The sequence below is a fragment of the Histoplasma capsulatum genome, genomic scaffold (genome assembly GCF_000149585.1).
Source record: "Histoplasma capsulatum NAm1 scaffold_5 genomic scaffold, whole genome shotgun sequence".
In the NCBI taxonomy this organism is placed as follows: Eukaryota; Fungi; Ascomycota; class Eurotiomycetes; order Onygenales; family Ajellomycetaceae; genus Histoplasma; species Histoplasma mississippiense.
This window is the reverse complement of record NW_001813978.1, coordinates 1398764-1424450: the sequence shown is the minus strand read 5'-3', so window position 1 is coordinate 1424450 and position 25687 is coordinate 1398764. Positions and strand designations below refer to the sequence as shown.

Genomic DNA, 25687 nt, shown 5'->3' with positions numbered 1-25687 from the left:
CTCTGTTCAAACTAGGATTGCCCCTTCTGTACATTCTCCCACTGTTCTGGCGTATAGCATTTGGGTGTCCAGGCATGGATAGCCGCAATTTCCGCCTTGAGCACGGAATTGACAAGCCGGTGTCTCGCCAGCATGTTTTTCTTATCGAATTGCGGAGAAACTATAATTGCCTGGAAGGCTTGGCCGCAGCCTCCTATGTGAAGTGAAAGATCACGGTCAGCTTCCCAATGAGTAATAGGCAAACCAGCCGGATTGTTACAGAGGCGAGGAGGGGAGGGGAAATAGAGGGGTTGTATTTGAAAGGAAGATGGAAACATACCAGACATATCTTCGATTTCCACATGTTGAGCGTCTAGCTTGGCAATCAGCGTGTCTTTGAGAGATGCAGAAGTGATGCCCGACGTATTTGTCGTATCTACCATGGTGGCGCTGACGGCACTGCGAGCGCTTGCTGTGAAATGGAACGATCTTTGGTGACGGAGGAGATGGAGACAGCTTCTGCTGAATATGCTCTGGCGGCGGAACATATAGAATTATTTTGACAATGAATAATTTGTTATGAGGTGAGAGCAGAGAGCAAACGCACGACGTGACCGTGGATATTTAACATATAACTAATGCATGGAAACAAGATGCCGAAAGGTTGGATCATGGATTAACGTGATCACCCACCTAACGATCACTCCCACCTAACGATCGCGATTTCCCATACAAATTGACAAAATTATCCACCTCATATATCAATCATTTTTAAATATATTTGATATTTTATTGGTAATTTATAATCTACTATCAAATCTAACTATTATAAGAAAATGATGATATAAAAGATTATATTATTCATTGTGTATTACATATATAAAAGTTCTAAATATTTCTTCATATAAATTTATATGAGATGTATTTGAATTACTAGCTGTATTTTTATATTTCTATGAGAAAAATGCTAGTTTCAGTAATATTTAAATAACTTTCTTAATATATAGTCTTTTTATATATAAATTGAAATTTAAATTAATTATATAATTTTTTAATAGCTGTTAGAATTTAATTGAAAAATATTGAATAGTTCTATTAATAACAATACAGTAATCTGAATACATCTCATATAATTTATATATGTAATTTATTAAGAAAATCAACTGCTAATACACTTTATAACTCAATAGATAATGCAGATTTTTAATATCTAAAAATTGTATAATCTACTATGTAGATATACATATATAAATTACATATTATATATAAATTTGATAGGGTTATTGTTGAGATTTATGTATCTAAGCATTCTTGATTTAGTATGCAAAATAGCGATCGTTAGGTGGGAGCGATCGTTAGGTGGGTGATCACGTTAGTCAGACAAGCCACTATGGCTATGGCGACCCTAGTGGCTTGCAGATAAAGATAAAACATAACCATTTCATCAACTGACTTTCATTCCCTCCAAAATATCTTTGACGATGACAATTTCGAGTTTCCCCACATACAAGACTAATGATCCGGTCTGTTCTGAGAAACTTTTCAACCATGGCTAGTTCCAATCCGACTTCATGTTCCCCTTTTACCAGAGCAGTCGTGAACTCGATGAAGAAGCTGTAAGCTAGCTCAGCTCGCAACAATGGCAGTAATGAGCTGCGTCGAGATTCTATTTTGCTCTGTTGGCTAAAATTTTGTCGTTGTGGAAGGTACCCAGAATGCTTAGCAGATAAATCTTTTGATAATACTGGCTGTGAGTTGGCAACCTTCCTATCGAAACTTATTATCAATTTAGATTGACTTATTGATAGTGCTCCTCGAGGCCCCATTCAGCTTCACAAGGCAAAAGAAGAATTCAGTTCTATTGACTGTTGACCTGACGAGGGCTGTGGCTGATGAAGCAATTGAGCGTGGGGATTCGGTTATCATTGCATACCGTACGTGAGCCAGCCTGGCAGATATCGCAGTATCCAGCCCACCCATCAACCTCGGATGCCATGTTAATGATAGCAAATATTTGGGCCCTTTAAAGTGAATAGACCCAATAATTTTCCGCGGCCTCAAGTCCCTCACTCTAAGTGATCCACAACAAGCCTCGCTCCTCCGTCTTGCCCATCACGGCATCAGCGTCTACTCTCCGCACACAGCAGTCGACGCGGTCCCTGGCGGAATGGCAGACTGGCTGTTAGACGTTGTCATGGAAACAAAGACTCCTCCACGAGGCCCAATTTTCTCTCAGGCCCGCAGCGCCATCTACCCAGAACAAACCCCACCACCTGGATTCGAAAAAGCCGGTAAGGGCCGGATAGCCAGTACGGACCGGCCCGTATGCCTGTCATCACTTGTAGACAATCTCATGCTCAACCTAAATAGGCCCTACGGCATTCCCATTGCGCTGCCACAGGGTAAAAAAGTACCTGACATGTCCAACATCCGCACCATTGCCACATGTCCCGGCTCGGGCTCGTCGATCCTTATAAAAAACGGGAAACCAGTTGCAGACGTTCTGGTTACGGGCGAGATGAGCCATCACGACGCGCTGGCTGCGATCGAGCATGGTGCTGCTGTAATTTCTCTTTTCCATTCAGATTCTGAGCGCGGGTATTTAAGGGAAGTCATGCGGGGATATTTGGCTGAGGCGCTGAGGGATGAATGGGATGCGTTACGAGCGCAGGAGGCGGCGACGTTGGAGGGGGGTGATGGTGATGGTGACATGAAGGATTGGCTGAGTGATCCGAATTTTACTGTCAGTGTTAGCGAAAGAGATCGGGATCCCTATGAGGTGTGGCCTGCGGCACTGTAATTGGGGCAGTTCTCATTTTGCGCCAATTGTTCGGTTCTTTCTCGCCAAATTTCCTTTGTATATTTTTACCTTCTCCTCTATGGAACATTGGACGCTACGGTATGCTAGCAAACCATGACAGGTTACTGAGTTGAATGAGAGGTTTGTTCGTAACCCTATCGAGATGTGATTAAATTAAATGGCTTTTGAATACTCCAACCTTTACGCAAGCCATTGAGACACATGAAGTTTTAAAGGATCTTGTTAACTTTCTGTCTCAATTTCCCAGGTATACAACCCACGGGCGCAGTGTAGAAATTATCAAGTTGATAAAACCCAACTCTGGATAGTGCTAACTCTACTCCGTAGCTAGAAATAATATATAACCTTAGTACCGAATTTAACAGCCAAGCTTGGCTCCAAGCCGCTAAACTCACACCAATCATTGAGACGGCTTGTCAATTGATAACAACCTTACCATAACTATAAATTTCTCGCCTGTGCAGTAACTTATGTTCCAACGCTTCCGTACATACACAGATCATAATAATAAATAGGGTCGATCCAAACAAGCGCTTGAGCATTTGTCAAAGCCTAACTTAATAGCACTCTGATCTCTCCAGTCGTCCTCGGGAACAAGCTGCGCAGTCTCCAATTATCCGCCTGCGGCTCTTCTCCTTCTCCTTCTCCTGCTTCCTCCGCTCCCACATCCTCACCATCCCCGTGTACAACTAACTTACCACGCGCCTCATCCGCCCCTAAAATCATGCCTTCCACAAACTCAAAATCAGTACAGAAAGCTTCGACGGCTTCTTCCGTCACGCTTTTTACAAGCACAGGGCTATGGATGGCTTTCAGGTTCTCTGTTACGTCGACTAGTGCCGAGGGTAGGAAATCATCAAGTTGTTGACTAATTGACGAGAGGGTTTGGGGTTGAAACTCAGGTAATGAGGAGATGGTTGCGAGATCAGGAGGGTAACTGGAGCGCGTGGGTTCTAGAGTAGCTGTCGCTGGAGGTGTGAAAGGTTTTAGCGCGGTAAGGAGTATGTGTAGTCCGGATGCATTGAGGAGGAACTCATGTTGGATCTCGAGAAGGGTTGTTCTTAGGGTTTTCAAGGTATTGGTGAGTTGAGGCAGATGCGTGACGCAGACGAATGGATAGGGGGATATGGCATCTCGGGTAGAAAGAAGACAGTTCACGTGGAAAACGGCCCGTGAGGTTGGGTCAGATATGTCATTCGATGAAGTCTTGGCTAATTCCAGAAATGGGTCCAAAGCCTCTCGGATAATTGGTGAAAATTTATTTTCGCCAGACGAATCGTTCGCATGTTCGTGCGCGAAGGAGGAGTCGTATGCTTTCATTAAGGAGGTAAGGTTGTCAAGTGCGTCATGTAGGAATTGGGGGGTGCTCAGGTCTGCGGGAGGTGTGAGGTTTGCAGGTTCGGCTGAAACCACAGCTAATTGATCCTGCATCAAGATTTGGAAGTGCTTGAATGCAAACTCCTGTAAGGAAGCAACCGAGGTTACTAAGCCAGATTCTCGCCCGAGAAGCTTCGAAAAAGTATTTTCGTAGAATGCCAGAAGGCCAATGATTTTGTATATCACAATAGAGTCCTCGTTGCCCTGAAGAACCAGCTCAACCCTCTGGCGTAAAGAACGAGTAACTCCGTTCAAGTCTCGGGTAACGAGGTCATTCAATGCCTTTGGACCGTCAAACACTATTTCCTCTCCATCAACACGCGACCACGGCTCGTTGTTTACTCCAGCTTGAATTCCTTTCGCAATTTCTCCTTCATCTCCTATGAAAAGAGCTTCTAGAGCTTCTCGTTCGGATACCGCAGCTGAATGCACCCATGCGAGCATGTCTCCTACATAGCGTAGCGGGTCATGTGCGGAGAACTCAATTGGCCTGGCTGCCATATCTCTTTCCTGACCAGAGGGAACATCTGTAAGGGCGGTATGGAAAGAATCGGAAAGAGTATACTCTCTTGCATCAGCGAAAGAATCGAGGCAGTTATGGAAGAGACTGGGTCTTTCAGCCAGTACTCGTAGCGCACGGCGAATAGAGAGACTGATCTGAGGATCTTCAAGATTCAGAGATTTGAACTCCTTCTGTATCCACTTATAGAGTTTCTGAAATGCACCGTTCAGATTTTTGGAGCTTTGCTCCATTATATCTAGCCCTAGCCGTTGGTTCTCGCTTCCTAGCAGGACTTCGCAATCCTTGTGAATTTGTTTCATACGCGCAAGAGCGTCGAAAAACAGGTCATCAACTGGTTTTGCGGATGACGTAAGGGATGAAAGCTCATCTTCAGACAATATAAAATGGTTATTGAACGCATCTAAAATTTTCTCCTTGGTCTCGACCTCCTGTTGCTGGCTCATTAAAATTGCTGCCTCTTCGAAAAGAGGTGCTGTTTCCTGCGTTGCTAAGACTATGTGCCTGCGCATCTCCTCGCATACGTTGGTAAGATTCGATATAGCTGTCCCGACTCTTTTGAGTTGCTACATTATTAAAATAGTTAGCACAGATCCTTTTTTGAATAAGGGATGAATTCTTGCTTTGACTCACCGCGGCAACTTTGCCAAAATCTTGCACGATCTTGCCATTGCTGTCAATAACCTCCCTTTGGACGTCAAGCTTCAGCTGCCTCCTCGTCTCTGGGTTATTCTGAATTCCCCTATCATCTAGGATCTCGAGGGCTCCTCGGATGTCGGAGTCGGCATACGACGCAGAAAGGACACTATTTAGCTTGTTGGAGAGTGCAGTGGATCGAGGAACTGCAGCCCCGGGTAGTGAGAGGAGGGATTGCCCTGCACCATTAGTTCCAGAGCTTGCTGAACCCGGGGAATTCGAAAAATAATTCGACATATCTTGGTAATCGTAGATTGACAACTGCCCGCCCTAATCGCCCGAATCGCTCGCCCTGTTCTAGTCTCGATATCACCGCGATTACTCGGACTAAATTTGTTCCGTCTCTCGTTCGGGAACGGAGAAATCTAACTTGAAGCTTGCCATTGAAACCCCGAAACTGCGACACCCTGTCTCCCAATAATAATCCGTGAATTAGTACTTATATTTTAAGCATTGAACGCTTTTCACTCGTTGACAAGATCGAAATGGATCCCGCGCCTCTGATCTCTCCGTCCAAAGCACGGCAAGCTGCCTCCCGCGCAAAAGACTGGGCATACATCAACAGCTGGCTCAACCGAAAATATTCACCGAATCCCGTGCCTCATTTTGAACGAAATGAGGACACCTTGAAAACGCTCCTCACTCTCGCTGCCGCCAATGATGCGGCAGACGATGAAGAAGTCCTCCTTCATACTGCGCGAGAAGAAACGATTCGCAATCTCCTAGCTCAGGAAGAAACGACCCCGGATTCCCCAACAGAGCTTCTCGACACTCTAGAATCGAGCCTTGATGATAAGGGAGCTAAGTTTTTGGATGAACTCGCTGAAGCCGCAGTACTGCTAGGAACCTTCACCACCAGCGTCAACGATCTCGGCCATCGGATCGTGGATCTTACAAGGGAGGAGTTTGATGCTGCTGACCAATTGCGCAAAATTGAACTTTTACAATCCTACCTAGATAATGAACTCGAATCGTTACGAACACAGATGAAGGAGCTTAGGAATGAAGAGAAATACGAAACCCCAGCGGACTTGCCCGTCCAAACCGCTGATTGGGTGAGGGGGACAAAGATACTTGGCGTAAAGATTGATGAATACCATAATAGAATTTCGACGTTTGAAAATATTGGAAAAAACAATGGGTTACGGATTGAGGATCTAATGGTCGAGGAAGAAAGTGTGGTTAGGCTGAGGGAAACAGTAAAGGCCGTGGAAGGCAACGTGAAAATGTTTTACAAAGAGTTACCCCCTAATGTCCAAGAAGCGAAGAAGGAACTTGAATGTATCGAGAAAGACTACCGAAACCTTGTACGCCAACGAGATACGATGTTCGAAAATTTGGTCGACCATGTTAAGTGATACTTTATACCCACTTCCCCGCAAGTAAAAGAACGAGAGAGGGGGGAGCATAACAAAAGCCTTTTTCAGGATTTATTGGTTGTCAACTCATTATTACGAATTCCTTTGCATACATAACATCGCACCTATACAGGCCACTAAAAGCAAACAGCTCAAAAACAATTTCCTCGCCTTTACAACCGTCTGGTATGCCAACCAAACCGAATGCTCATTTGTCCATTCCTAGAGCGCCCTTCACCTTATCACCCCTATAAAACGACCGAATCAGCGGGGCTCTTGAAACAGAGCACATGGAACAGGTTTCGGTGAAGCTTACATGGTCTGAGTAGCACCTCCTTGTTGGTTATCGGAGGTACGTTGAGCCTTGTCGAAGACTTCCTGGCCAGTGTCCTTCTGGTCATCAGGTTGAAGTCCTCTGCAATGATTGTTAGCATGAGGTTAGTATTGAGGAAACAAGGCTTTAGAAACTGACCGACTAAGGCGATCTTTTGCGTCGGTTACGGTCTCTTTCATTTTCTCCTGGGTTGACTTGGAAGAGTCGGGAGTCATCTCCTCCTTGGCCTCTGTTGTGTACAACGCGGTGGTCAGTCGAACACTATTACCAGCTGAAAGCATATTACAACTGCATAAAATTTGGCCACGTACTAGTTGTGAAATCCTTGCGTCCGGGATCAGACATGATCACTGGAAATTTGAAGATCTTGGTTTTAACTTCAAGAGGAGTATAAAAGATTGGGAGAAGATTTTTGAATGAAGCGCGTGTGCATTTGGCTAAAACGATGAGACCATCCCGAGGGATGTTCCCCCATTTTATAACATCTTGTGAAGGTTAGAATTACTTGCTTGGTCCTATGACGTCCTTGCCAGGAGGCAAAGAAGGGCCTACCAGAATCGAAACTCCAACATAGAAATCCCACAGCTCTCCTTTTCCCTGTTTTTGTTGCCGTGACGTAAGTATGATGCTGGTTTAAACCTCGTTATTATTCGCACGTGACGGAGCTTTTTGTTAGTGGGTATTAGGTACGGCTATGTAGGAGGATAACGTTCGTTGTTATTACTAAACTAACTACTCCGTACGCGAGAACAAATACATATTAGGCCACTAGGGCAAAAGAGCTCAATCACCACCAGCGCCGTGGTGGTATAGAGGGTACGAATCACCCAATCCAATCCCCCCAACACATATTGTGTTGCTCTCGCGTAGTTAGTTGTAATTGACAACAACGTTATCCTCCTACACTTTTTTCATCGGAATATACATACTCCGACAGCAGCTTTGGCTGGCAGAATAAAGGCGGTGTAACATGGCATCTTCGTGCTCTGTTTAGCATCGACTCATCTCTGTTGTTATCCCATCCAACTGGCTCCCCTCGAGTTAGCCTCGAGTCACCACCGTCTCTCTCTTTCCTTGCTCATCCTTCTTCTGTCCCTTCTTACGCCATAGCCATGACTCGCTCTCATAATTTTGCTTTAAAACGCTTTATCAGCGCCATCTGTTTCTGAACAACTTCATGGGCTTAACTTCCCTGCATCATCTCAGAGTTCGCGCCTGTTGCCATAATACCGGGCTTGTCCATGTCGACTTCTGGGACTTCATCCACGTGGGATTTTACCCCTGTTATTAATCTTCTCCACTCGTTTTCTACCAGCAACCAAACTGCAACAACTGTTGAACATGTTGCAATCGTAAGGACTCCACTAGAAACCGATGTCAACACCGTACGAGATGGATGTCAAAAGCTCGGCGATTTTGGGCCCCTTTGGGATTTGCTTTCCGGAGGGGACCTGCCCAGTGGATACCAGGCAACAGATGATGCCCCGCGGAACTCGAGCCACCTTGTCGGCCAGGAACAATACCCCACCAATTCACAAAACCCCAAAGAATTAGAGGTCCTATCTGGATCGAGAGAAAAGACAACTGAGAAACAACAAAAAATCAGAGTGCTACTTGAAAAGAAAATGGGAGAAAGCATCAAACATAACAACCGCATCCGGCCCCGTGGTTTTCCCCTTTCGGAGGCTTCCGATGAAGAGGATAAACCTCGCCCTCCCAGAGCTTTATCAATCTTACAGAATCCCCACAGACCTGTCGTGAATCAGCCAACCTCAGCCCTTGCTCCCCGGATCCATTCCCAGGATCACAGGCTACCTCCTACTAAATCTAATCGGCGTATCGAACCTCTTCTCCAGTGTTCTCCTGTTGAAAGGAGGCTGGATTTGATTGCAATGCTTAGTGCTCGTTTTCCAAAGAGAACGCGAATGCCTACTTAAACTTCAAGGGTCCCCTACAGCTCATTACAAACCGAATTATCATCCAACGGGTGTTCATGTTTTTGTTGACATCTCAAATGTATGGTTCAGGTTCTCTTTTCAATAAGAGATTGCTATAGCTTGACTTAAATTTCTTCTTACTGATGTTGCTTTTAGATTTCGGTGGGATTTCACGATTGCATTAAAATGGCTCGCGATGTACCCATCACCGTTCGGGTTCCTCGTGTTCCTCTATCCTTCCGCAACTTCGCACTTATTTTAGAACGAGGTCGATTTACCAGTAAAAGGGTTTTGGTCGGCTCTGACCGATTTCCGGCGATTGACGAGGCTGAAGAAATCGGCTACGAAATAAATATCCTGGAAAGAGTCCAGAAGGCGAAAGATGCCACACCGCGTAAGAAGAAATTCTTACGTGGAAATGGGAATAACCGTTGGAGTGGCGCCACGGGGAATAATACGCAAGCCCAGTCCAGTGGCTCTGAAACGACATCTGGACCCGGGCCGGAGCGATGGGTGGAACAGGGGGTAGATGAAATTTTACATCTGAAGATCCTGGAGAGTCTCGTCGATTCTGACGCGCCCTCCACCATAGTACTCGCGACGGGTGATGCAGCTGAAGCAGAATACTCAGACGGGTTTTTGAAGATGGTGGGGCGTGCGCTGCAGAAAGGGTGGGCGGTCGAACTCGTGAGCTTCAGCACTACCACGAGTCGCGAGTATAAGCGGAAGGGATTCCGTTCTCAGTGGGGTTCGCAGTTCAGGGTCATCAAGCTCGATGAATATGTTGAACACCTTCTAGATGCGTGACGAATTATACTGGGATTTAGGGCGGATAATTGAATTAATGGGCTGATAATTGAATTAATTCCTGGTTGATATGTTGTCGCGCATATCCTTGTGGGATTGAGATTGTCCCCGTGTTGGATCAGAGGATTGCAGGGATTGTGTCGTTTCGAAACAACAGCAGTCTCTAACATAGGCGGCGACTCGATATTTTGACAATTTATTACTTATCATTGTCATTTATATTGTTAAAGATAAAATCATGGATCGAAAGGTTCAGGGAAATCGTCAAGATCACCTTCAGGCTGTTATTATTGGGCACTCGATCTCAAGATGAGTGGGGCGATATGCAGCGAGCGGTACCTTTGGTTGCTGGCATAACTTCATGGCTAGCTCCAGTCAGGTGTTGCGACCGTGGGGTTAATTTCTGGCTAGAGCTTCCTTTCATCCTTTTACATGATGTTTATACATGTACAGACATCTATAGACACAATAGATACTCGTGAAATATGTGGGAAAGTTGTGCGGGTATGCCATTTCCCCAAGACTGCTTCTAGAGTATCTATTACAACACTAATCGTTCTATGATCGCATGGGAAATATCACTAAATCGACAGGTGTAGCATGAACGTAGATTCTAATTAAAAGATATATGTACTACAAGATCGATGGGATGAGGTGTACGGAATACTCCAAAGTTACTCACACGATTGGGTTGGCTGACGTAGTGTTTTAATTTAATTCTGTAAAATCGTCGCAGGTGTCTAATTCATCCTCCCCACTTCATCCATTTGTAGCCCAATAAAGCAAGGGAAAAAAAACAGGGACACCCGACAGTGAAAAGGAGGCAATTTCAAAATATAACAATTTGCCCCTCAAGGCCTTATTTTATTTCGTTTCTGAACACATTACCCCGACTTTCTATCCAAGCTCAAAGAACCGGCTCACGCCATCACCTTATGGAGCTTGAGAGTTGGCGTCTTTGATCTGTCCCAGCCCACCATCAACAAAACGATCTGCTACGTATAATTTTCCAGTGGATTCAATCCGTTCTCAATATCTCGACATCATTGAAGAACGGAAGCATTGAATGTATCCAGGGCTTCACAATACCTCAATATAAAATCCGTTGATAGTGCACCTTTATTCTCACCCTCTCCCGCCAAAACAACAAAAGAAACGCCCGCAGCTTATACTGCATCCAAAAGCACGACCAAAAAAGGAAATCGAAATAAGAGAAGGAAAATCAAATCATATTGAAATAAATATCTTAGGGAAAGCAATGGCAACATTCTCACCGAAGGACCTCTTTGGGGGTGCAATCGTTGTGGATTTGCCTGTCAGGTTTTTAAATGTAAGGTAAGAAATTGAAAAAAAAAAAAAAACAAAAATAAACAACAGACGTGGAATCCTGTATGGATTCTCTTCTTCGTTTGATATATTTCTATATTGATAAGTGATCTTGTTGGCGGTTAGCACATATATTAACTGCGAAGATGCTGCTGCATGAGTGTTTTTATACTTCAATTGTCCCCTAGCATGATACTTGATACTTGTTTTTAAAAAGAGAAACAAATGAAAGGGCCCAAATGGATGACTACTTCCTGTGGGTCAGTTCTGATCAACCTCTCGTCCCATGAATGCAATGCCATGTTACGCTATGCTGTACATGCATCTATCTGTCTTCCTATCTGAGCTATCTGCCAGCTTTATATCCGGTGCATGGATGGGGATGGGTATTTTTCCAGCGTTTTTTAAATTTCGGAACCCATCAATAACCAATAAAAATATCGTTACAGCGACATGCGTGAAGTTCCCGATAACCAGGAAGCTTTCGTATCCGACTCCACACGAACGAGCATCCTCATCGAGATAAACGAGAGGCTGAACCTCTCCCAGCTCCAACAAGGAGATCCTCAACAAGCTGCCGCGACCAGCAGCACCACCCGCGCCGGCCCCGCAACAACTCCATTCAGCTTCTCCCTGCCAAACACGACCAAGGACGACGCCGTAGCACAGGATCTACATGCTGCAGCTTTCCATCTCCACGAGATCTGCGAAATCAGCGGAGACAGCTATAAAATCATCGACAACCCCCAACTCATCCAGCTACCAAAGCTACCACAAGTGCCGGCCTATCTAGCAAAGGCATTAATTACGTCGAGTACTAGGGATGTACATGCGGCCGTGGCGACGTCCACTTGCCGTTTACTCCTAATCCGTTTAATGGAGAAGAGTACGGATATCATAGCGTATATCGTAGTGCCACATTCCGAGTTTGATGATGCAGGGGACCCACGCGCGGCGGCGCGCGAGGAGACATTTGCGGAAGAGGTAATGGCGAATGTGGTGGAGTCGTTTGAGATTAGGGATTATGGACTCTTTTGCTAGGTTTTTCTTTCTATCCTTCACGTTGGGGGTGTAGTTGTCTGGAATGGGTTCACTTTTTCCCTTCACCTTCTTCTTGTTGTCTCTGTTAGATGGGTATGGTCGTGTCAACAAAAAAAAAGGAAGAATGGGCAACCATGTGTTTGATTCTTATTTCCTGGGTCTTGAGAAATCAAAATGATGTCAGAGAATGGCTGACTTAGATTTATAGTTGGGATCGATTTCATGTCACAAAACAAGCCTTCCCTAAGGTTTAGTTTGTGCAGAACAAGAGAAAACGTTACCTGGCCACCTTTCTGATTCCCGCCTGAATGGAGTAGAAAAAGGAGTCCCGTAGAACTAAATTAAATCAGAATGATTGCTGGCTGCCGACACCGTCGGATGAATGCCTTGCACGGCGCTGAGGAATTGTGAGGCTCCTCCCGCTAAACAGGCTTGGGCGGTGTTTGTCATCCATCCAGGCGGCAAGATTCCCTCGATAAGCCCAACCAAGCTCCTGTCAAGCAACAGCGACACCAAAACAAAGGTATGTCTTTTGTCTTTCAGGCTCCAGTCGATATGACAGTCAAAGTTCCAGGTAATCCACGCGAATATATATCTTGCTCGCCGCTTGTCCCTTTGTCACTTTCTTCCCGTCATTAGCCTCCCAACCCAAACACCCCACATCCTATCGCCCAGCTCCTTCGAACTTCCACCACCGCTAGCCTTCGTTCTCCCAAGCTTCTTTCGGAAACGCCCCTACAAGTTAGAATAAATAGACTCGCTTTCATTCTGCGCATAACACTCCCTCCATTTTCATCCCCAAGTGACCTTCAACGCTCTTCACCACGCCTCCCCAAGTAAGGAAAAGAAAAGCGCTGCAGGCAGGGGTCGAATACACAATCAGGGACTCGAGATCAACAGGCACGGGACTTGATAGGGTTCCTGTTCAGAAGAGGGTCCGGCAGGCCCTCGAGGATTCGGGTGGCCCGTCTCCTGCCACTCAGCAGAAGGTCGTTGAACTTGCAACGCCAGCTACAACAGCAACGACTGTCAGTATGGACTCCGAAGATGACTTCATAAGTGACGGCTCGAGTCAAGGCGATATACTTGATATGCAGGGGAGTGATGACGAGAGCCTTGGGGACGGTAAGCTGATCATTCTAACTTCCTGTCTTATTTCATTCTTTGCTTCTTTTTTTCCCTTTTAAATGCCAGCCAATATGGTGTATATTCAATATGTTATTAGGGTCATCTTCTAACACTGTTGTGTCCTCCTACAGATTTTGGTGATGACGATGGCCTTGGCGGCTCTTTTTACGATAAGGAAATTGTCAAACAAACCCGAAAACCCTTTGAGGTTGAGTTTAAGGTCTTGAGTCCAGATGATATCAAACGGGAACAAAACGCTCAAATAAACGAGGTTTCTTCAATACTTGGCCTACCTCCAGAATCAGCAGCTATCCTGCTGCGATTTGGCCGTTGGAACAGGGAGAAGTTAATCGAGTCATACATGGAGGATCACGATAGAATACAGGAAGAAGCCGGTATTGGCTCGGCCTTTTCAGGTACTCCAGAGACAGAGGTCACCCATGGATTTATGTGCGATATTTGTTGTGAGGACGGGCCAGACATGGAGACGTATTCCATGCGTTGTGGTCATCGGTTTTGTGTTGAATGTTATCGCCATTACCTTGGCCAGAAAATTGGAGAGGAAGGAGAGGCTGCGAGAATACAGTGCCCCCAGAGCAACTGCCATCGCATTGTCGACTCGAAAACGTTAGACTTGCTGGTGACAGACGATCTACGGGACAGGTATAGTTCCTCTTACTTACATCTTACAAACCTTTTTTTTTTGTTGACGTAGAAAAGCTAACGTGAATTCCTCCGTACTGTAGATATCATCTTCTTCTAATGCGGACCTATGTGGACGACAAAGAAAACCTGAAATGGTGTCCTGCCCCAAACTGCGAATTTGCAATAGACTGTCCGGTGAAGAGACGCGAGCTTAATCGCATCGTCCCAACCGTTCAATGTAGTTGCAACCATAGTTTTTGCTTCGGCTGCACCCTTAATGACCACCAACCTCCACCCTGTTCACTTGTCAAAAAATGGCTAAAAAAATGTAAAGATGACTCTGAGACGGCGAACTGGATATCTGCCAACACCAAGGAATGTCCAAAATGTGCATCCACAATCGAGAAAAATGGTGGCTGTAATCATATGACCTGTCGAAAATGCAAGCATGAGTTCTGCTGGATGTGTATGGGACCTTGGTCTGAACATGGGACTAGTTGGTACAACTGCAACCGCTTCGAGGAAAAGTCAGGAGCGTCAGCTCGCGATGCACAGGCGCGTTCAAGACAGTCACTTGAACGCTACCTCCACTACTACAACCGATACGCAAACCACGAGCAATCTGCGAAACTGGACAAAGACCTTTACCTCAAAACCGAGAAGAAGATGACTAGCTTGCAGTCACAATCAGGGATGTCATGGATTGAGGTTCAATTCCTCGATACCGCGTCGCAGGCCCTTCAGCAATGTCGACAAACCTTGAAATGGACGTATGCCTTTGCTTTCTACCTTGCACGCAATAATCTGACGGAGATCTTCGAGGATAATCAGAAAGATCTGGAAATGGCGGTTGAAAGTCTTAGCGAGATGTTCGAGAGACCCATCGATCAGCTGTCCGCGCTGAAAGTCGATATCCTGGACAAAACTGCTTATTGCAACAAGAGGCGCATGATTCTGTTGAGTGATACTGCAGAGAACCTGAAGAACCGTAAGTTACATGCACGTTCCTCTCTTCTACACCATCTTTCCATTATTTATTTTCGATCATTCCAAAAGCCAGATATAGACTGGTGACTCATCAGCTGACTCGATTTATTTTCACGACAGAGGAATGGACCTTCACCGTTGATTTGAACGATTAAATTTGTACAACTCGTTCAAATCAATATCGCCAAGCCAAATCTCGAGATCCCGGTCGGTTTTCATGCATTCCATGATTTAGTTTTATATTTCATTTTTAATATTTCAACTATCCCCTTCCTCTCTTTTTATTTTCCTAAGTTGCTTCCCTTGTTTCCATTTTTCTCCAATTTTCGTTTCTTTCCGCATATTTTATTCCTAGCTTAGCTTTGATATATCGCAGGTAGAAAGTTAGAAAGTATCTTTGAGGTGTGGTTCGATGGACGGACCCTTTTTTTCCTTCTTTTCTTCTTTACTTTTGACTTCATACTTTGATGATGCTTCGATGTACGCATACGTATGCATAGCGCAATTACAGATCTTAGAAAACACGCAGAGTTAGGGTTTACTGTGGGTTGGGGATGGGCAAATTCTCCTTTCATTTCGTCTTCATGCATGGCATTTCAACCTGATTTCATTATTTATTTATGCGATAACAGCTTAAACCCACAACCATGGCATTCTTTATCATAGCGCTATCGTCAGATCCTATTTACCTTGCCAACCTTGTTATTCTGCCTTGGTGGATATTTTTTCGCCTTGTGCATGTGTAGGTGTAACGTGGCGTTATTTCCACATATCTTGATCTACGGTAATATCGCCAGATGAAGATTAAGTTAGAGTGATTCTCACGAATTGATTTCTTTTTTTCTTTCTGTTTTGTTAATACAGTAACTAAATAGGGAAATAATATCAGTTGAAGAACCTCAGGCAGTGTAAATACAGGTAAATGTGTGCTTTCGTCCAAATGAGGTATGACCCCCTTCATACAAGCCTTAGATGAAGCGCCCTTCACTCCTCTAGACGATTGATCCTGAGATAGTGCACAATACAAGTTCCATAAGTTTCCAAAAAGAAGAAAAGGGGGGGTTAAGTTTGCCATGCCCAGTTTCAGCTCCAAAGTTAACCTGTGTAGAATATGTCACTGGTATGCGATTGAGAGTTTGGATTGTTGGGTGGATATGGGAGAATGGGTAAGAAGTAAAAGTATGCAAAATAACGGCCGCGGGGATGGTCATTCTTATTTTCTTATGTGGTATCAGCTTATAGAGTAGAAAAGGAAATATCAGTAAGCCCTCCAGCATGTTAAGCCTCAGCCGAAAAAGCGTTCGTTCACTTCTTCTTCGAATTTTCCGAGCTCGCCAAGAAGGCAGCCACGGATCGATCGATTGCGTCTTTCATATTGACCTCCGGCCGGTAGCCCAACCGCTTTGTCGCCTTGGAGATGTCAAATGTGCGGGTCATGGTGAAGAATCTCACCATTTTCCGATTGAGTTTCGACTGCCGTCTCCCGAAGCTGGTGAGCCACACGGACCACTCAACCAACACGGCAATCGCGTAGAAGACAAAAGGCGGAACAACCCACGCTTTCGTGACAGGATATCCGGCCGCAGCGGACACCGCATGAGCGAAGTCCCAGAACGGCCAGGGTTCATCATTGGTAATGGTGAATGCTTCACCATCAACTCGCCCATCTCGCGGCGTGGACGGACTGAGCAGCGCTTTCGCAGCGAGAATATGGGCGTCCGCGGCATTGCCGAGATAGGTGTAGTCGCAGAGGTTCTGGTTATATCCGACTTGCAGCTTGCCGCGCCCTTGTTGCGCGTTCTCGACAATCTTAGGTATTGATGTGATATCACCCTCTCCAAACAAGATACAGCCACGTAGTGCTGCGGTTTTATACCCGTGTTTCCTGTTAGCAGCCAGAACCATATCCTCCGCCACTGCCTTGGTATGAGTGTAGAATTCCTTCTGTTCCGGCCAGTAGACCTTAGGCGCATCCTCCGTTGCGTTCACGATATCTGTATAATTGTTGTGAACAACGGACGAGCTGGACGTATATACAACGGCTTTGACGTGGTCCGTATCACGGATGGCATCAAGCAGGATACGAGTACCGTCGATATTGACTTTTTCAAAAATTTCATTGCTGTTTTTCTGGTCCATCATAACGGGGGATGCGGTATGAAAGATGACTCGTGGTTTGGTATCCTGTAATACTCTTTGGACATCTTCCCGAGAAGTGATGCTGCCTCGAATGTAATTGACCCCCGGATAGTTGTTTCGGTCAATATTCAGGTCGAAGGACGTAATATCTGAGGCGGCCTTCTTCTCAAGCAGTCGCTTCACGATGTGATGGCCGAGGCCACCGCAGCCACCAATGACAAGCACGGGGTCCATAAATATTGGAGATTCAAGTATGGAAAATGCGACACGCAAAGTCGTTGCAATATAGACCAGGAACCTAGGAAAGTGAAGAGGACAGACAGAGAGAAGCTGCACAAGTACTCTTTGCAGTCCTGGCCGAATGGCCTGTTATTATAACAATATATTAATGTTGCATTTGTGCTAAAGGCGCCAGGATCGTGTCAGCGTCAGCCTGGTTGGCAACAGGGAGGTTACACGCCGGCTGAACCCCTCGGGTCACTGAGCTGACCTAAGCTAGTTGTAGGAGGATAGTTAACGTTGTTGTTATCCTCCTACGGGTTATGGCCCTTAGAGAGCTACGAAGAACCGCTGCAATAACTTGCTAATAATGTCTCCACGTATCGTTAACGCGTGTCTAGACATTTCTTTTGTGATAATTAGATCTGAGATCCGGTAGAACGCCTGCCCGGTTTGATGAATGAATACGCACTGACGTGTAGAAGAAACCCGGTTGAAGGCTGGATGTCAGGCAATGCGGGTGACCAAAATGGTCAGAATGGTCGAGGTGGCCAACAAGATACTGGTTCTGCAAGTGCAGAGACTTGCATGAGATTAGAGATTGCAAGACTGGAGCTTGAGATTGAGCAAATGAGAGCTGGAAGGATGAAGTCCTCAACTAGCAGCACTGAAGGGCTCAGTGTAGATCTGACAGAGTATCTGTAACAAAAGGGAAGAACTTCTGCATTGATGAGAATCCTTGGGGAATTCAGAGATCAGGTTGGGTATATACAGCAACCAGCAGCAGTTCTTACAGGCATTGTCAACTACCCAGTGTGGAAGAAAGAGATACTCCTTGCAGCGAGGCAATCTCACACAATTGATATCATAGATGGAAGACAACTTGGACCCAATGAGGATGCCAGCACTGATATGCAATGATTCTGGAAAGAACCCAAAATGTGGCTGTATAACCACATGTGGTTCGCAATCACTCCACAAGCAAGATCTTATTTTTTTACACCCAAGGAACAATCTGCCTATGCTCTGTGGACATAGAAGATATCTTTGCTGGGCGGCCTGCCAGCAATGCTAATGATGATATTGGTGATGATATCAGTGATACCAGTGATGATAGTGGCTACGGCAGTGTGGATATCGATATGGATTCCAAGATGGAATGTTTGGATGAATTGATGGAGGATGATCCTACAAGCGATAACAATCCTACAAGCGATGATGACCTTGATACCGATGGCGACCATGATATGGATAGGGGGGTGGGCACCCTATACCTACCAATACAATTGTGTGAAGAGTGATCTATGTGATCTATGTGAAAGGATGGGTGGTAGATGGGGCAGTCCCTACCACAAAGAACATGGATATGCCCATGGGGGGGGGGGGGTGGATTTTCAAATACAACTTGGCTTGATTTGATGATAAGTCATATGGAACAACCTTGTTGAAAAGAATTGGGTTAATAGAAATTGGCAAGAAGGGGGAAGGTAATGATGGTATGGCAGATTAACTAGTTAACTAGTTATATTAAATAATTTAAAGAACTATACTCTGTATATTGAATTTATATTGATATAAATATATATATTCTCGAACGGTAGGTTGTTGAAGTTCAAAATATGTGCCATTTGACCAGCGAACTTGACAGTGGCAATGGACCAACCTTCCACCTTCGTCCGTTAGCATTATTGTTGATATCATATGTTGCAATCAGCGAGAGAGAGCTTTTCTTTTACCTTACAGATTTTGATAACTATTGCATGCAAGGCTTTAACCTCCGATCCAACGAGATTGGAATCCAGCAATGTTTCTGCAAAAGCCCGTCTTGTGTGAATGGGACTTGATAGGTGGTTGGAAAGACTACTAGTATTTTTCCGTCTAAGGACGGCCTTCAGTAAAGGGAAGGGAATAGGAAAGAAAGCACCGTGTTGTGTCTGCCTTGAAACAGCCAATGAAGGAAGCCACTATGTGAGTCAATATCTCTATCTCTATCCACGTCAGCCACTAACTCATCAGAAAACTAGTAACTAGTCCTACGAGAAATATTATAAATATCACAGGTTTTTGTACTACTATCGCTAAAACAAGACCCAGATTACTCTCAGCAAGTCTGTTATTATTCCCTTTCTTCTTCAATTGATTTTTGGGGCAACTAGAGAAGAAGCTTGAAATGAGAGTGAATCCGTTGTCAACTCACTCCTAAAACCTCACCCGGTGTGTAGTCATGGGCTTCCACCAAGTTCTACTTATCATGCTTTAATACAAGCTGTGATTAAAAGGAATCTGCGAATAATATGAGGCTTGTTTTATTACGAATTTCAATCTTGAGATGTGAAATGTTTTATTTCATAGTTCGCATTTTCAAACTTGTCAAAGTCTGACAAATCAGAGTGACTGCGCGTGCGATGTGCTGGCGCTGGGCACGTCTACCCGGACTTGAACAGTACATGTAGTATATATGGACATTCGGGATTGATATTAGACAAGTCTGTTGGATCCACGGTTGCAGTGGGGACGGATTAAGGTTATCTTATCAGATAAAGATTAGATTGATATGGGAACTTTAATTCCTCCATAGATGGACATACATGTACACTGTACATTGTATATCGCCGTATGTAGCGCAACGGACGGACCACGTCAGGGAGGATACGTCACGTATAAATCAATCACTAGGTACTTGGATTGGTGGGGTCGGCAATAACTGCAATTCAACTACGCAGAAATGCTCAGTTTTAACTTTCACCGACTCTGAAATCGGAGACAGCTACAATGCTATAGAACTCCCCGAGTGTGAATACATTTGCATGAGAACACAGTTTAAACTGGATTTTATAAGCTATGCTCCCATTCTTGACAAATTCCCCGGAACCCACTCAAGGTCGGTGATTATTCCTGAATCTCACCTCTTTTTAGGTATGGTATGCATGTTTTGAATTTTTGTTAGGCGAAGCATGTCTTTGGGAGAAGTTCTTCCACAGTCCGTATGGTATGGTATACTGTACTGGAGGAATGATGTCCGCGAACCTGATAAAAAATTGTCAACGGAGCCGGAAGGATGTCACCTTTGCTTGGGAAGTTCAACTACTTATGTGGGGGGTTGACAAATAAACTAGTTAGTGGCTTGGTGGGAACCCTTGAGGATAACCAACTAGCTCAGGCCGAAGACATACACTGTAAATATCAATAATTCTTCCGGGAGCCTAGGCAAGGATTTGGCCGACTCAACCGGGATTGGCGAGTACAGTACATGAATTTTTCCATGAATCCACCATCTCTTCTGTATTTTTCCTGCAAGAGGCTGTTTATATAGGTAACTCAGGAAGTTCAGGAAAAAAAAAAAAGAAGGTAATGATAGCCATAATATAAGATTCTGCTGTCGAAGTCGTTCGCACCTCAACTTGAATGCTTCCAGGGAATGATTTCCAGTGATGCCGGGGTGCGGCGAGCAGCGAAGCTAACCGCGAATGTGGAAGGTATGGGCGCGTGCGGGTGGATCTGATAAGACGGATTTTCCCTTGCCAAGTTGTCTCTCTCCGCCGTCTAGGATTCTTTATCAAAATATCAGCAGTAATGGCGCAGATTTGTCGCAATCAGCCCCCAACGAAAATTATTATCGTACAAAATGAGAGGTTCATTATTATTTTACTTTTAGTCAATCGAGCATATGGAGATCGAGCAGCGAACGGGGTTCTGGTTCTAGCATTGGAGGAAAATTTGTTGTATGGAATAAGGTTTTATTTGCATTTACGAACTGCAACTTCATATATACGAACCAAAGCCCATGGGCGTCATCGTTGACCTGTCTTCTATGTCTGCATATCATCTCTATGTCTGCATATCATCTCTTTAAATCCTCCCGTTGTCTTTTGCCCATTTTGAACGCACGATTCAAAGGGAGGTTGCCTTTCAAGGGCGCGCGGTGTCAACTGTTCTGGTTTAATGACGGAGATGAGCCAACGGAGCGGGTTGCCAAGCACTTAAGTAAATTCCCGAGAATCGGAGCAAGGCTTCGGGTGTCCATTCATTTCCCTTCCAGGTGTGGAGGTAACAAACAATCATTGGTGATGGTAAGGGTGGTGGATGCTAGTCAAAACCCGGTAGCTGATATCACGACAATGGGAATTTTTGGGGGCGCTTCGAGCTGAAAAATGGGGTGAATCTAGAGTCTAGATAGCCTGTAAATGGTGGTTAATGACGAAGAACTATTCATGCTGGCCCAAGATGATGTTTGTGGAGAGCGTTTACGTGTGACGCAGGGTGAGCTGAGAGAAATGAACACCGCACAGGCGCTGTTATCCAAAAAGGTAAGAGGCAGCCCATCTACTTTTTCGAACGCACGAAGAATACAAAGGGTACGGAGTAAACCCGGTCAACTAAAGATGGGCCTCGTATCAATGGCGTCGGGGGGTTGGACAGGCCTGGAGCAGCAAACCCCGGGCATGAGCTTTAGCTGAAGAAAAATTAAATATAACCTAGCAACTTACCCCAAACCGTAAACTCCACTCCGCCACAGGATCCAAATTTCAACTTTTTCTTCGTTTTCTCAACATCCGCTGCTCGTACATAATATGCCCCGACTTTCCACTCTCAAGAAACACACTTCCCCTTGATGTTATCCGTATACAGTAGCTGATTGCACCTGTCACCTCACTATTTGGCCTAATAACAACCGCTGCATTTCCTTCGCCACCGTGTTACCCTCTGAAGCGACTCCATTCACATCCAAACCTCCGCCGTCCGCTCCTCTTTCCTCGACCACGTCTCTCCTCCCTTTAGACACCGTGAGGGTCCAAGTAGAGCCAGGCAGCTCCGGCTGCTCAAACCCGCCTTTCATGGCATCTCCAGACAGTGTTCCGGCTGAAGAATATGAGTATGCTTTTTTCCTTCGTTGTCCCATTTTCGCATCAATAAACGAGGAATCCGTTTTGTTTTCGGCCAAAAAAAAAAATCATTTTTTCTTCTTCGAAGGCCCATTTTTCAAATGTTTTACCTCTTCAAAGCTAACGTCGCCGATTTAACTTGTTTTCTCTGGGTGTATCTAGCTATGAAGCCCTCCCGCCAGAGTACTCCCTTGGACGTAATATGTTGGCTGGTGCCTTCGCAGGCATTGCGGTATGTGCTTGGTGACCAGGTGTTTCCTGAACGGAAAACAACGTTTTGTGCACTCTTTGCTCCTGGATATCAACCAATTGCATCGGAGCTGACAATGGCATTGTAAAGGAACACTCTGTCATGTATCCGGTTGACTTGCTCAAGGTAGGCATCTATTCTAGCTCTTTTCTTTTCCTTTTTTTTCCCCCCACTTCCTGTTACCCATCTTGATTTTTCTTTTCTCCGCCAGGGGGCTGTAACATAAATCTTAGCTGTCGGCTGAAAAATCATTACATTTGTCTGCTGTCCGCGAGTGGTATGTGCAGAACCGTATAATTGTACCAATTTTACTGACTGCTTTCTGCCCTATGTAACGTTCTAGACTCGAATGCAAGTGTTAAATCCATCTGCTGGCGGGCTGTATACGGGCCTCAGCAACGCTGTCACAACGATCTCCCGGATTGAGGGCTGGAGGACTTTATGGAAGGGTGTGTCGAGTGTGATTGTGGGTGCTGGTATGGAAAATCCCCAATTGCATTATCTATATGAAAAGCGCGTGCGACGAGGATCGTCTTCGTGGATTTCAATTTCCTATGAGAAATGGGTACTGATTTGGAAATTTCTTCGAATTAGGTCCTGCTCATGCTGTTTACTTTGGAACATATGAAGTGGTTAAGGAGCTCGCGGGAGGCAATGTTGGAAGTGGCCATCATCCATTCGCGGCCGGTACGCATCCGTCCCACAAGCAGCTCTTCCAATTCACTGGGGGAACCAGAATATATCGCCCTTGGGAATCTGCAGCGGTGGTCGACTATATATTGTGACTGACATGCGTTCTAGGATTGAGCGGAGCCTGTGCCACAATTACGAGTGATGCCTTGATGAATCCATTTGACGGTATGCCAAACCCCAAGCCACGAACAGATCCGCCTATCTTGAAATTTTGCAATGCTGATACATTAAACTCTTGTAGTGATCAAGCAACGCATGCAGGTCCACGGCTCCGCGCATAAGACCATGATCCAATGCGCGCGTACCGTCTACCGCAGCGAAGGAATTCGAGCATTTTACGTCTCCTACCCTACAACGCTATGCATGACGATTCCATTCACGGCCACCCAGTTCATAGCCTACGAATCCATCTCGAAAGTCATGAACCCTTCAAAGGCTCACGATCCCTTCACCCACTGTATCGCTGGTGGATTGGCTGGTGCTGTCGCTGCTGCCATTACCACCCCGCTTGATGTGATCAAGACAGTGCTACAGACCCGGGGTACTGCAGAAGATATTGAGGCCCGTTCTGCTCGCGGCCTGTTTAACGCGGCGGGAATTATCAAACGCCAGTATGGCTGGTCTGGATTCATCCGCGGAATACGCCCAAGAGTCATCGCCACCATGCCCAGCACCGCTATCTGTTGGTATGTTGTGCTCGATTTGTTTTATACATATCTTTTTTTTTTTTCTTTTTTCAATTCTGTCTCCGTTTTCTCATGCCTTTTTATCTACCGAATTTATCTTTTAACAGTTTAAAATAACCAGGACTTCATACGAAATGGCCAAGGCATACTTCAAGCGACAAACCGTGTCCGAATCGCTCACGTGAATACCGACATCCTCGACCGTCTGGTTTTGTTGTTTAACTTGCGACTCCATACAATCGATCGACCCATCATCATCATCATTGTTATCTGCGCACGCGAGAAACAACCCAACACTTGCGTAGAGCAGCACACGCTGGCACGCACAGCTTCTGAAAGAAGAAAAGTCCGTTCTGCGGTCCTCCCCTTTTTGTTATCTTTTACTCTTGGCTGTATGTGTCTTTTTCTCCTACTTGTTTATCATATTTGCAGTTACCCCAAAAGAAAGGGTGCGTGATTCACGCTTGCTCTTGGTTAGATCTTTGCCTTCGGATTGGTTTTATTTCTTTAATTTCCCCCCCAGTTTCTCATTGCGCGAGCACATTCCATATTTTCTTACTTTATTTGTACTTTTTTCTCTTTTCTTTTTCCTTTTTTTCCCCCTTAACCTAACCGATCGCAATACGTATTAGTGGGGCGTTTTTGGGCACGGGAAAAGAACGGTTTTTTTTTCTAGTAAACGCCGGGACAGCGAGTGGCATATCTCGTTCTTTCAACAGAACATCTACTCCGTCTCTCTTCGGCGGTTCCCAAATACCTTGTCATGTGTTTTGTCATGATTTTTGTTCTTTTTCTCTTCATTAATGGGGGGTTTCATTATCATCTCATTTTGATCCCGTGCATCTTCTTTTTTTTTCTTCTCTTTCCAAGTTGGTACTATTTCATTTTTTCTCTTTATCCTGATATCTCATATTTTCTTCCTTTCTTTTCAACTCACTCTTCCTCATCCTTCTACTTTCCGTCTGGCGAATTTTGTCTGTCCATTTACCGTGTCGATTTGGAGAAATAAGCAGATGGCATTGCATTTCGTTGTTTTATTTTATCCCAAAATAATACTCATAGAGTTGAATATGGGCGAGCGGCTTCTTAGAGGCATTCCTAATGCCCACGATGCTGTCTCAGAGGCTGTTTTTTTTCTAAACATCTTCATTATATATATTCCTACTTGAACGCTCGTTGTCCCGTTATCTTTGCCCTGTTTCTTTCCATCTAGGAAGAGATCATATTTGGGTGGGCATTTGCAGTTTTTGTGGTTTTTTGCGGTTTGTTTGGTTTTTTTTTTATGCAACCAATTGAATAGGGCTTCTTTCTGGGCGGTTGCAGGTGTACCCGTTTGAAGTATATCCAATGTTATTTTCCATTTATTAGTCTTTTTCATGATAATTGGACCATCCGAGATTTTTTTTCTGAAATGCACGGAAAGAGTATGTGTATAGATATTGAGCAGGTTGCCTCCTGGTTTTTTTGAATTAAATAAAGGCTTTCGTTAGGATTATTAAATCAGAACTACAGTCAAATGTCAGACAGCCAGTATATACTCAAGAGAAGCAGATAAATGTAAGTGTTGACGTAGATAGCTCTCCGCTGATCCCGCCCACATCGCCAGCTGCCAGAATCCATGACGGATGCCAACTTGTCCGGCAGCTTCATGGCCTGCAGAATTCCAATCTCAAACAATATCTACATGCACCAATTCCTCCCCACTCCCAGGGCATCTCACCAACCTCACCCGAATCATTGGTTACTAGTCTCCCCGCTACAGGCGGAGGAAGCTCCAACGCCCACGGCGGAACAGGTCACGGGTCTAGAACCACCAAAGTTGAATCTCCCCTCCTCCATTGAACAACAACCAGGATCCCCC

At 45.0% G+C, this 25687-nt stretch overlaps 9 protein-coding genes across 9 annotated transcripts; 5 read left to right on the top strand and 4 right to left on the bottom strand.

The window, feature by feature from the left end:
* Window positions 1-11: 11 nt before the first annotated feature.
* On the bottom strand, window positions 12-422 carry HCAG_05279 (conserved hypothetical protein; the record flags this gene model as incomplete). The annotated part of the gene is made up of 2 exons (XM_001539762.1): window positions 12-193; window positions 320-422. The coding sequence occupies 2 exons, from the start codon at window positions 420-422 to the stop codon at window positions 12-14; spliced, it is 285 nt and encodes a 94-aa protein (XP_001539812.1).
* A 1128-nt stretch (window positions 423-1550) lies between these two features.
* HCAG_05278 (conserved hypothetical protein) lies at window positions 1551-2779 on the top strand (the record flags this gene model as incomplete). Its single annotated transcript, XM_001539761.1, has 3 exons — window positions 1551-1595; window positions 1772-1913; window positions 2016-2779. 3 exons carry the CDS (start codon window positions 1551-1553, stop codon window positions 2777-2779), a joined length of 951 nt encoding a protein of 316 aa, XP_001539811.1.
* A 573-nt stretch (window positions 2780-3352) lies between these two features.
* On the bottom strand, window positions 3353-5368 carry HCAG_05277 (predicted protein; the record flags this gene model as incomplete). Its single annotated transcript, XM_001539760.1, has 2 exons — window positions 3353-5252; window positions 5331-5368. The coding sequence occupies 2 exons, from the start codon at window positions 5366-5368 to the stop codon at window positions 3353-3355; spliced, it is 1938 nt and encodes a 645-aa protein (XP_001539810.1).
* A 510-nt stretch (window positions 5369-5878) lies between these two features.
* HCAG_05276 (predicted protein) lies at window positions 5879-6751 on the top strand (the record flags this gene model as incomplete). Its single annotated transcript, XM_001539759.1, has 1 exon — window positions 5879-6751. One exon carries the CDS (start codon window positions 5879-5881, stop codon window positions 6749-6751), a length of 873 nt encoding a protein of 290 aa, XP_001539809.1.
* Window positions 6752-6959: 208 nt separating this feature from the next.
* HCAG_05275 (hypothetical protein) lies at window positions 6960-7430 on the bottom strand (the record flags this gene model as incomplete). Its single annotated transcript, XM_001539758.1, has 4 exons — window positions 6960-6999; window positions 7068-7166; window positions 7224-7356; window positions 7397-7430. 4 exons carry the CDS (start codon window positions 7428-7430, stop codon window positions 6960-6962), a joined length of 306 nt encoding a protein of 101 aa, XP_001539808.1.
* A 1778-nt stretch (window positions 7431-9208) lies between these two features.
* HCAG_05274 (predicted protein) lies at window positions 9209-9829 on the top strand (the record flags this gene model as incomplete). Its single annotated transcript, XM_001539757.1, has 1 exon — window positions 9209-9829. The coding sequence occupies one exon, from the start codon at window positions 9209-9211 to the stop codon at window positions 9827-9829; it is 621 nt and encodes a 206-aa protein (XP_001539807.1).
* A 1258-nt stretch (window positions 9830-11087) lies between these two features.
* HCAG_05273 (hypothetical protein) lies at window positions 11088-15111 on the top strand (the record flags this gene model as incomplete). Its single annotated transcript, XM_001539756.1, has 7 exons — window positions 11088-11164; window positions 11605-12139; window positions 12627-12719; window positions 13057-13321; window positions 13456-13987; window positions 14071-14957; window positions 15077-15111. 7 exons carry the CDS (start codon window positions 11088-11090, stop codon window positions 15109-15111), a joined length of 2424 nt encoding a protein of 807 aa, XP_001539806.1.
* Window positions 15112-16261: 1150 nt separating this feature from the next.
* HCAG_05272 (predicted protein) lies at window positions 16262-18114 on the bottom strand (the record flags this gene model as incomplete). Its single annotated transcript, XM_001539755.1, has 3 exons — window positions 16262-17461; window positions 17787-17951; window positions 18109-18114. 3 exons carry the CDS (start codon window positions 18112-18114, stop codon window positions 16262-16264), a joined length of 1371 nt encoding a protein of 456 aa, XP_001539805.1.
* A 4435-nt stretch (window positions 18115-22549) lies between these two features.
* Window positions 22550-24011, top strand: HCAG_05271 (hypothetical protein; the record flags this gene model as incomplete). Its single annotated transcript, XM_001539754.1, has 6 exons — window positions 22550-22573; window positions 22791-22923; window positions 23042-23134; window positions 23249-23305; window positions 23382-23826; window positions 23948-24011. The coding sequence occupies 6 exons, from the start codon at window positions 22550-22552 to the stop codon at window positions 24009-24011; spliced, it is 816 nt and encodes a 271-aa protein (XP_001539804.1).
* Between the last annotated feature and the right edge of the window lie 1676 nt (window positions 24012-25687).